We start from the raw sequence: 12159 nt of genomic DNA on the forward strand, positions 1-12159 counted from the left end.
CCAGTTCTTTATACTGTCTGCAGGCTCAAGGGATCCAATATCCTACTCCTATTCATATGCTCTTGGGTAGAAATATAATTATATTTATTGCAATAATCCGGGGAAGCCATAAAATATAATCCTTGCAACCTCAACTTATTTAAGGATGAAGTTAAGTATTATCTATTTATTTTTTCCACTCAGTAGTGACACTACTGAGATTGTGATTGCTGGTCTCCTGTCACTAATTTCAGAGTATTCATGAAATGTTGTACTTCTATCACCCGAAGCATTGAATTGGGTAAGAATGAAAGTAAAGCACATTTAAAATTGAATCTCTCCCCCAAGCAATTTTTTTAATAATGTTTCAATGCTGTAACTGTCTGAAAATGAATGAAGGAAAAATTTAAAGCTACATCTAAAGGTCAGTATATGTGGGCTTACTTATGATGAATTAATACAAAAAAATAGACCAGCAGCAGTTTAAAGACATTCAGTTATTTTGTGTTACAGGGAGATACAGCACATAAATTGTTCTGGGAGCTTTGCATCTGCAAAGGGATTCAGATTTATGTAGTTATGTAGTAGGTCAGAATAACCAAGGCAGGGTAGGATAGCAGAAAGAAATTGTTGACCCGAATTGCCTTCAGTTAGGATGCTCAGTTTGCGAAGATAACTGGAAGAGATACAATTAATTTCGGGAAAGGAAGAAACAATGAGTAAAAAGAGAAATGCTTTGTCAGCCTACTTCGACAACTGCAGTACTATACAGTGCTTTTTGTTTCATAATAGGTTATAGGCTGGGTTACTAATATTTTTCTTCCACCCATTATTTCAGAGTTTGCTGCAATCTTGCAACAACATGGTAGAATTTGAGAAAAACACACGCGATTTGATTTTAAAACCAGAGGAATTTGATACCTGTGTTGTAAAACAAAGTTAACAGGTTTATGGTTAGTATTATAAGCTAATTTTAATTGAAGCTAATATCATAGGCATTTAATTCCCCTAGACCTTCGCCTCTCCTCCCCTGATGGCATTGACTTCCTTGGCATGTTATGGATCAACAGATGGGCACGGATCATATGTAAGCCTAGGCAGTGAATGGCAGCATATTATTTAATTTGAGTATTTCAGTAGAACTCTTTTGTGACATCATGTGGTTCAACACAAAAAGATGGGTAAAGTGCCTGGAAAGCTGTTGAGGTCAGAAGTCTAGTAGGCATTCCCTGCTTCAGTTAATCCTGTGCCTCTTGTGCTTCTGAAGTAAAGACCGGCTGTTTCAGCAGACTGGTTATGAAAGCTGTGATGCTCTATAGCTCCAATAAGAGGTGTTATGATAGCTAAGCCTCAGGGAACCTGTGATTGGCATCCCACCTTCACTTAATGTTTGCTCAGTATAGTTCTTAATTAGATTGACACAGAATTTATAAATTTCATTATTCTTGTAATGATAACACTAGGAACTGTGGAGGAACCAAAGCATTTTGTATCAATGTACTGAAATTACCAACAGTTTGTGGTCAGATAAAAGTAATCAAAGTGGCTAATGGAATGTGATTTTTATCTCAGTAGTATTGAAATTCAAAAAGTGGAAGTGATACTTTGGTTAAATGAAATTTTAGCTATGTGGAATTCAGTACTGAGTTTTAGACATCGAACCTCAAGAAAGGCAGCCTTGAGAAATGTACAGCATACATTGTCTGGAATACTACAATGTTCTCCAGGGCTAGAAGGCATAATATTAAAATTAGAACTAGCCCATTTGGAAGTGAGATTGGACAGCACTTTTTTCATGCAAAAGATAATGAAAGTTTTGGACTCATTCAAGAGGCTTTATTAGTCAATTATATTTATCAAAACAGATGGTCAGACCTGCTATGCAGGGTATAGGTTTAATACAGATGAACATAATTAAGATACAGATCAAGCATCATCTAATTAAATGATAGAATTAGCCCATAGGATTAAATAGCCCACTCCCATTACAGTACTTAAAGTAAAGGTGTAAATATTAAACAGAGAACAATGTTCCACTTCCCCCAATTCCACCTATCACTTACCAGCTATCGTCACCCCACCCTCTCCCCTGTTTATACTGGCCATCTTCCCCTACACTCAGTCCTGATGCAGGGTCTTGACATGAAACGTCGACCATCTCTTTGCTGCCTTACCCGCTGAGTTTGTTTAATGTTCCAGTATACTTTCTCTAATAGATGCTTCTTCATCTCTCCTCACTCCATCCAAAAATAAATGATAAGTGAGAACCCTTAGTGAAAATGAAGTCACTGGGAATCATGGAGGAACCTCACCACTGGCTGGAATCATTCCTCTTTGGTTGTGGTTGTTAAGGATTAGTCATCCCAGCCCCAGGACAGCACCACTGGAGTTCCTCAGCGCATTGTCCTAGGCCCAACCATTTTCAGCTACTTCTTCAATGACCTTCCTTCATAAAGTGTGGATGTTCACTGATGATTGCACAACGTTCAGTTTGGTTTGCAACTCCTCGGATAGTGAAGTAGTCCATGCTTGCATACAGCAAGATCGAGACAATGTTGGAGCACAAGATTAATATAGAAAGTAACATTTGCACCCCACAAGTGTAGGGCAGTGAGCATTTCCAAGAAAGACTGGCCATCTACCTTTGATATTTAATGGCATTACCATTTCTAAGTCTCCCACCATTAAGGGCCAGAAACTTAACTGGAGCAGATACAGGTTCACCTCCGGACTCTTCAAAGCTTTTCCATCATCTACAAGGCACGTGTCAAGAAAGTGATGGGATACAGTCCACTTGGCTGGGTGGGTGCTGCTCCAACAACTGGCAAGAAGCTTGATACCATCCAGGACAAAGCAGACCACTTGAATGACATCTCATCCACCATCTTAAACATTCACTCCTTCTATCACCAGAAGAAATTTTATCATCTAAAAAATGCTCAATTATTTTTCAAGGTTATTCCAACAGTTCCTCCTAAACTCACATGAACATAAAAAAAGTAGGAGTAGGCCATCTAGCCCCTCAACCCTACCCTGCCATTCAATATCAGGGCTGATCTACCCCAGGCCTCAACTACTCTTCTGTGCCAATTCCACATATCTTTCAAAAATTTATATCTAACACCTTTTTAAATATCTTCAATGATCTAGCCTCGAGATTAAAGAAATCCAGAGATTTACCACTGAATGACTACCCACTTATCTTGTAGGTTATGCCCTGTTGTTCAAGACTCTGCCATTTGTGGAGACATCCCAACATCTATCATCCCTCATTCTTCCGAACTCAAAGAATAAAGATCTAACTTTTGTTAGTCATTCACAAAAGGGCAACCCACTCATCTCAGGAAATGGTAGTACATGCTTTCTTAAATTAGGGGACCAAAACTGTTCACTCCAGGTGTGTCATATTAACACCCTTAGAACTGAAACAGCACTTATCTATTTCCAAACTCCAACTTCCTAATCAATATGCCACCAAGGAGGACAAGAAAGTAGGGACACCACAACATGCAAGTTCCCCTTTAAGTCATGCACCATCCCGGCTTTGAAATATATGACTGCTGCTTTACTGTTACTGGGTCTATATCCTGGAACTCTCTTCTCAATGACAGTCTGAAAGTACCTTCAACAGAAGAAATGCAGCAGTTAAAAGAGGCAGCGCACTATTACCTATTCATGGGTAAATGGGGATGGGCAATAAATCCTGCCCATATTCTGTAAATTAATAAATAAATAAAAGTTAGGTCTTGAAATTTTCCATAAATTTTTCAGTAACTTGCAAAGTGGGCAACAGTCTTTAAAGAACTACAATTCAAACCACTTACCATTGAACATAATTGATTTTATATAGATTGTCAATTTAAAAAAAGGTGCTTGCTTGGCAGTTGCTAATTGATTTGGGACAGTTTTGCTTTCAGTATCAGGTGGGAGATGGCAACGGACGCCACCTTATCCTGTGATAATGGGCACCACTGGTTTGCTCCAACTTTGCCTTCCATTAAGGATGAAGACCTCATATGTGCCACCAAAAACATCAGAATCATTGGTGAGGATTCCTTGGCTTGCTTCAGTGACAGACTCCCCAAAGTGACATAGACAAGAATGAGAACACTAAGGGTGCTCCCATTCAGGTCTCCCATTAAGACCTGCCACTACATTCAAATCCCATGACTTTTTGCCTCTTGTATGTATGACAAATGTTCCAGCATCAAATGTTCACCTCATGCTGATTGATCAAATCAGCCGCCTTACCCAACAGCCTCCACGTATAAGCACTTAATGAGGATGAAGGACCAAAAATAGCATTTACCATTGCCCACAAGCAATTGTTTCCTGTCCCTTTCATATAGCAAATAAAATCCTTCTTTCATGACCAGCCACCTCAATAAAAGCAAATGATCCTCCACCCCAAGGGACAGCGAAAGAAGAAAATCACTGCACTAAATGGTAGAATTTGTTTGGAAGTTTCATCGACCAAAGTCTGATCTGATCATAAAAAGCTTGTTCAGTAAAACATTGGAGCTAAAGAAAGAAAAAGAGAGTTGGCAAGTAATTGTACATCTTGCACCAGAAGCATTGTCTCTATTTATAGGAAGGTGGCAGAGAATGATTAATCTTCTAGCAACCAATCTGCCACCTATTTTTTAAGTCTAAAGTCTGAAAATAGAATTCTGCAATGTGATAGCATAAGCATTAAGCAAGTCTCAAGGCACTTTTATAATGGAGGAATGCAGCTGCCAGCACATTCAGTTTTCTTTTTGATGGCCTTTCTCTTTAAGATGATTGAGCTTGGCAGTAAGAGAATCAATGGCACCACAGATGTATAAAAACGTGAATTTAAAAACTTGCCAACCTGAGGGTCTTAATGGTCTATTTCTTGTTCCTATATAAAGTTCAATTGCTTCTCAGAAAGATTGAAAGAGCTAACAAGACCAGAATATGTGCAACAATATGTCCCTCTCCCTGAAGCTTTTAAAAGATCGGTCTTTGGCAAGAATAGAATGTTGAATATAGCAAAAAGGAAAAAGTAACTTGCATTTTAATAGTACCTTTGACATTTTCCATTTCTTAAAGTGCTTTACAGCCAATTTTATCTGAGGTACAGTATATTAGTTTAGTTAATACACCTAATTTGTGTATAATAGATCTACAAATATTACATATTGATGGTGTTGATTGACAACTTACATTTGACAGGATACAGATGCCTTGAAATTGAATCCATTTGTGCCTGCTTAATTCATGTATTGTTTGCACCCAAGTCCTACCCATAGTTTTTAAGCCTATAAACAGTGTGAAGGGCTTGCACACTTTTCAGAAATGAAGCATATTGATGATACATAAGTTGATCATTTAAGCACTCGGCAATTAACTAGTTAATCCTGTGGAAGACAATTATAATTCCATTTTTAGTTTAGAACACCTTAAAATGTATTTTGTGGGTGTCAGTAGTATGGTTGGCTTTTGCTGTCTCTAACTGCCAAAACTGAGTAACTTGCTCAGTTAGTCAGAGGTAGTTAAGAGTGCTGGTGGTGTCAGTCCAGGTAAGGGTGGCAGATATTACAGAATCAACAATCCATTAGTTTCATGGTCACCATTATTAACACTGGCTTTTTCTTTGAATTTAACTACTATGGTACCATAGCTGCTGTAGTTCAGATATAGCTGTGCTTGCCTTGTACGTTTTTACCCCACTTCATAATACTAATTCTGTTTTCTTTTATAGTTTTGATCCCCATATATTGTTATGGTGCTGCACCCTTCTGTTTCGTCACCTAGATGAAATCCAGCTTGACCTTGGATGAAATAAAATCAAAACATGCTGGAAATACTGAGCAGGTTGAGCAGCATCTGTGGAGAGAGGTCCATGACCTTTCACAGGACTGAGAAATTTAGAAATCAAACAATTTAAATTGAACAGAAGTGGGAAGTGAGAGAACTATATAAGGTGGAGACCAAGAAAGTGAATAAGATGTGGCTTCTTAATCACAGACTATCTGCCCAGAGGACTTGTAGATGAAGAAAAAATGCTGGAACCAGACATACCATGAAACAACAAAACACTGTAGATGCTAGAAATCTGAACTAAAAACAGAGAATGCTGGAAGTAGCCAGTAAGAATTTAGCATACAGATGTTGAGTATAAATACTTTGGCAGATAAAAGTGATATAATCATAACATTGATGGTTAATAGTGAATTGCAAAAAAAAAATGCCATCTGTCTATCAGAAAATCAGTTTGAAGGGAAGATCGTTGACCCAAAACATTAATGCCTAGAAATTCATCTCTGGTCAGTGCTGCTAAACGTAGAGTGGGAGCACATTGTATTCCACTTCCAAAATTGTTCAATTGTTTTAGAACTGGATTTCAGGGGCAAAATAGAATAAGCTGCTTCTACTATGTGATGTGGTTAGCATTCCTGTTTAGAGTTTCCTTCCCATCAAGACCATAAAGCACAATTGCTTTAAATTTGTCTTAATTTATAGATACTGGAAGTAATCCATGAATTGCATTGCTCAATTCTTACTGCAGCTTTCCATACTTACTGCGGCATTCCCTCTGGATCAAGGATAATTTTCTTCCACTCTGGTTTTGTCAGTTCTGAAGTGGTTAATGAGACCATTGTGGGAATCACCATAATGGAACATACAGAATCCTAAAATTAGATTCATTCAGTACCAGTTTTCACACTGTATGCCTGCTGCTTCCTCCTATCCATCAATGTTTTCCTAACACCTATTCAGGGTATCACTATAGTACGCAGAGAAACTGCATAAGGATGCTGCATAAGAATTTTTTTTAAAAAAGACTTGAAATAACCTATTTTTATAAATAACTGGCAGCAAGCTTAAAGTAATCAAATCAAATGTTATAGAAACAGGAGTAGGCCTTGAGTTCCTTGAATCTGTTCCACCATTTGATTGGATCATGGCTGAAATATATTTGCTCTACTGGCCTTGAATCCGCTGGTTTCTTTTTCCCCCGTGTGTATGGTTACAAAGTTGATTGATTCATTCACATAACTTATTGACAAAAGCTAATATCTCCAATGAGTGCAGTACAAAAAGTGAAGAAGATGCAGCATCCATTCCCTTCTTCATAAAAATAGTGCTAGGGTACTGGGAGAGACAAGCTATCTGTGTCAAAAGACCGCAACAAAAAAAAAGGAATTAAATTTTCAAAAATTGTAATTCCTGTCCCTAGTGAGGCAAGATCAGCGATAATGCCAACTGTGGTAATATTTGCTCAAAGAACTCCCACTGCATATGTCAGAAGACCAGCTGCCGTTTACAAATCTTATATTAGCTGTGGTCTAAAATATAATTTCTGATGTTCTTAATAATTCCCTGTCTCTTCAACAAAAAGGGATCAGAATAGTAAGCATTTCTATCCGTGTTTGGAAGCATCCATTGCCCATAAATAGATGAGGTGACACCATTACCAGAAAAGATGAATTTCAGGAAATATACACAAGCTCATTGAAAGTGTCATGCTTAATGTTTTGGCAGGGACTGGGATGGCAAAGTAGTCTTGGATTCCTAGAAACACTTTAAGATGTAATTGCATTGATTTCTTCTCTTTTTAGATTATTGCTTATCAGCCATATGGAAAATCTGTGGATTGGTGGGCCTATGGGGTATTGCTTTATGAAATGCTGGCTGGTCAGGTAAGAAACTCAGGCAAAGGTGATTTCAAATGAAAATGTTTTCAAGCTTTTTTTTTACAACAAGATAGTTATTGCGGTTAATATCTGAATGATTTAAAAGGGTAGAATTTGATTTTTCCCCCACTTGCTTATTCATTCAAAAATATGATTATGTAGTAAAATTATCCTGGAATATTGATTGAATGAAATATAAATTTTCTTGTGGAAATTAACTGAAATTATGGGAAACTAAAACAAAAATACTCATCTTTTGAACTGAATTGTTAAAAAAAAATTAAGATCAACTCATTTCCTTTTTTTAAAATTGCACCAGAGAGAAAAAAACAAAATAGCATCAGAGGAAACCTTAAGTGCAATTGCGTGACTGCACTATAGGAGTGTGGGAGAAGTGCAAGCTTTTAATGAGTTTTAACCAAGAGAAAGATGGATGAAAGTTTAAACATGAAAAAGCAATTTGCATTTAGAGTGCATCTTTCCTAATTTTTGAATGTCCTAGATTGTTTCGTAAGATAATGAATTACTTTTGATATGTGGTCAATGTTATATAAATTGCATTATCAAGCTTCAAGTATACATGTGCTATTAGTGTCAATATGTAAATGCATTTATTCAAATTTATTTCTGCACTGTACTCATTACAATTAGTTATTTTTCTGCATTTGTGTCACAGTTCAGCAAAATAACGGATGAAGAATATCCAAGTCCAGATTTCAAAAAATTAGGTTTTCTCCAGGCCAAGAGGAGAAACATGGGATCCTGGGCATTATTAGTAGGGACATGGAGCACAAGAGCAAGAAAGCCATGATCACCCTTTATAAAACACTAATTCAGCCACAACTAGAGTATTGCTTCTAGTTTTAGAGGCCACACCTAAGTAAATATGTAAAGTCTTTAGAGGAGGTGAAGTTAATATTTACCAACATTACTCCAGAAATGAAGGAATTTAGTTATGTGACTGGAGAAGTTGGGTTTGTTCTCCTTGAAACAGAGAAAGTTGTGACAGGATCTGACAGAGGTACTTAAAATCATGAAGTGCATGGACAGAGTAGATAGTGAGAAACTCGTTTCCATTGTCAGAGAGGTTAAGGCTAGGAGACATAGAATGAAGATGACTGGCAAAAGACTTTTGGGGGGGGGGGGTGGGGAGGGAAGAGAAGAGAGGGAGAAATGTTTTTACACAGCAGTTCTTATGGAATGCACTACCAGTGGTAGTAGTAGAGGCAGATTCAATTGTAGAGCATCTACAGATACAACAGGCTGAATGGCCATCTTCTATGCTGTAATCATTTTGTGGTGTTAAAACTTTATAAACTTTATTTATACAGCACAGTAACAGGCCCTTCCAGCCCAATGAGCCCGCTATTAACCTGTACGTCTTTGAAATGTGGGAGGAAACTGGAGCACCCGAAGGAAACCCACGCTGTCACAAGGAGAACATACAAACTCCTTACAGACAGCAGCGGGAATTGAACACCAATCGCTGGCGCTGTAATAGCGTTACACTAACCGCTACACTACCATGCCACCCAAGCATGTTAAGTTGAAAGAAAGAAATATTGACTTAAATGACGTGGTTGGTAATTCAATTTGTTTATTTACATTTGTGCACAGCTGCATGTCAAAATTACCTTAGTGATGCTTACTGAGTCAAAAGGTTTTGATTTTAAATTTAAATACCAATCCAGCCATTTGAGTGCAAAAGGCTAGGCAGGTACCTGAGGGGGTGATTCAAAGTGCTCATTTCCTGTACGAGAGGTTAACTAGAGGCCTATCTGTCTTACCTGGAAGAAGAAGATTCCAGAGCACCATTCAAAGAAGCGTGAAGGCATTCTCACCAGAGCTCTGGGAAGTATTATCCATTAGTCAACATCATTAAAACAGACTGGCCTGGATCTTACTTGCTTTTGCACTTGTCCATCTAAGCAACATCTACCTCCACTACTACCATTAAACCATGCAAGGTTTAATACTCTGGTCCTATTCAGTATTCACTTGTCTGGAAAGGAGTTTGATATGTCTCTTTGTATGCAAGGAACACAGTTGTAATGTAAACTGTGTTGCAGCTTTCTAAAATTGACCGTTGTTAACTTGCAATAAACTGCACCCCAGAATACATACTGAAAGGAAATCAACACTAATTGACACATAAGCCAACTGTGAAACTGTAGAAAGTTAAATTCAGAGGCTGCTGTCAAATTTTGTCTCAGCAGGCCATTGAGTAAACAGCAAACATCAGTTGCTAAGCTAACAACTGCAGGAGTGCAGAAAAGCACATGGCAAGAAAGAGAGGGGAAATATTAATTCTTGTAATGATACCCTGCAACATTATATTAGGTTACATATTCTTACCCAAAACGTGTCACAGCAGTTTTTTAACCCTTATCTGAGTTACTGGTACAACAGTTAAAGAATATCTAAGTCCAGGTTTTCAAAAAAAAAATTGTTTTTTCACGGCATATTCAGAACATGGTTAAAAGAGCATTCAGGATCCTGGGCATTAACAGAGGCAGAGAGTACAACAGTAAGGAAGTCACGAAACTCTAACCACAAACTATACACAGTGCTTAAAAATACATTAGATGTGTATTTTGGGGTTGTACTAAATATTAATAATAATGGTAAAAGGATAATCAAGGTGACAGGTGACACGACAGATTCTGAAATAAAAAGTAATTTCAAATGCAGCAAATATTTATTTCTGCTTCAGTACATTTTAATTATTCACTCAACAATACTTTGTGCCGGATGTTTATTCCAACTCAGATGGTTTATAGTAAAAAAGGATTGCTGTGATACATCTCATCTTTTCATATCCTCCCTGTGTCACACTACTGACAACCAACAGAGGATTATCAGCCCCTGCTACAGTTGCTTCGAACAGAGCTAATAAAGCTGTGCAATAGCAATTTGGAATTACTGTTCCTCTGGTTTCCATCTGTTGCTAATCCCTCTAGAATTCTACTCGAAGCCTTTGTACAGCAACATTTCTGAGATGAAAAAAAGTATCACATTTAGAATGAGAATAAATTAAGCTGTACTGTACTGCTGTAGAAGCACCAGAAGGCCTCGAGCAAAAATCTACAGAAACAAAATCAGAGGAGATTCCATCCCCAATACTTCTTGCACCATGCTTATGGTTCACCCATGACTTTAGAAGCAGGTCACTAACCCATCACCAGTGATGTGAGAGTATGGAGTCATAGAGTTATACAGCAAGGAAACAAGCCCTTCAGCCCAACTCTTCCGTGCTGACTGAGGTGCCTTCCTGAGCTAGTCCATTTGCCTGCATTTGGCCCATATCCCGCTAAACCTTTCCCATCCATGAACCTGTCCAAATGTCTTTTAAAAGTTGTAATTGTACCCACCTCTACCAGTTCATTCCATATAATCACCACCCTTTCACAATCGACCTTTCCAAGTTCTTGTCTAATGCCATCAAAATTATCCTTACCCCAATTTAGGACTTTAACTTGTGAACCTGACTCATCTCTTTCAATAACTATTTTCAAGTTAATAGAATTATGGTCAGTGGTCCCAAAGTGCTCCTCCACTGACACTTCAGCCACTTGCCCTGCCTTGTTTCCCAAGAGGGTGTCAAGTGTTGCCCCCCCTCTACATATTGCTTGAGAATACTTTCCTGGGCACAATTTCTCTCCCCTCTAATGCTTTAGCACTTATGGCAGTCCCAGACAATATAAGCAAAGTTAAAATCACCCTCTATTACAACCCTATAGTTGTCTGCGATCTCCCTACATACTTGCTCCTCCAATTCCTGCTAACTATTGGGGAGCCTATAGTACAGTCCCATCAAAGTGATCACCCCCATCTTATTTCTAAGTTTTACCTATAGAGCCTCACTTGATGTTCCCCCAGGAATATCTTCTCTAGGCATTGCCATGATGTTCTCCCTAATCAAAAATGCAACTCCCCCTCCTCACTTACCTCCACCTCCAGCACATCTATAGTGTCTGTACCCCAGAACATTGAGCTGCCAGTCCTGCCCATCCTTCAGCAATGTTTTTTATAATAATTATAATATCACAATCCCAGGTGCCCATCCATGCCCTGACCTCATCTGCGTTAGCTGTCAGGCTTCTTGCATTAAATGCAGTTTAGCCTTCCTTGTTCCCTCTCCTGCCCCTGCCTGTCTTGCCTACTGGACTTGCTCACTTTAATTTCTACATTTGCCTCAACTTTCTCATTGGCCACACCACTACATTGGGTTCCAACCCACCTTCCCCCCACCCCCCAACCACCAGAATAGCTTAAACTCTACAAATCTCTCTGCCAGGATATTGGTTCCCTCCAGTTCAGCTGCAGCCTGTCCCTCTTGTACAGATCACCTCTGTCCCATAAGAGATCCCAATGGTCCAAGAACCTGAATCCCTCCCTCCTGCACCAACTCCTCAGCCATGCATTCATCTGCCCTATCCTCCTATTCCTACCCTCACTAGTACCTGGCACCAGGCATAATCCAGGAGATTACAGATCTTGAGGTCCTTTTTTTTAACCT

At 38.6% G+C, this 12159-nt stretch overlaps 1 protein-coding gene across 2 annotated transcripts in view; it reads left to right on the top strand.

The window, feature by feature from the left end:
- Nucleotides 1–12159, top strand: part of LOC127579768 (protein kinase C alpha type) — a 320846-nt gene that overhangs the window by 261535 nt on the left and 47152 nt on the right. For both annotated transcript variants that reach the window (XM_052032673.1, XM_052032672.1), the window contains exon 14: nucleotides 7566–7646. In XM_052032673.1, coding sequence (XP_051888633.1) covers nucleotides 7566–7646 — 81 coding nt within the window. The remainder of the gene's footprint in view (nucleotides 1–7565; nucleotides 7647–12159) is intronic.

This window comes from Pristis pectinata, chromosome 18 (genome assembly GCF_009764475.1).
Source record: "Pristis pectinata isolate sPriPec2 chromosome 18, sPriPec2.1.pri, whole genome shotgun sequence".
Classification (NCBI taxonomy): domain Eukaryota; kingdom Metazoa; phylum Chordata; class Chondrichthyes; order Rhinopristiformes; family Pristidae; genus Pristis; species Pristis pectinata.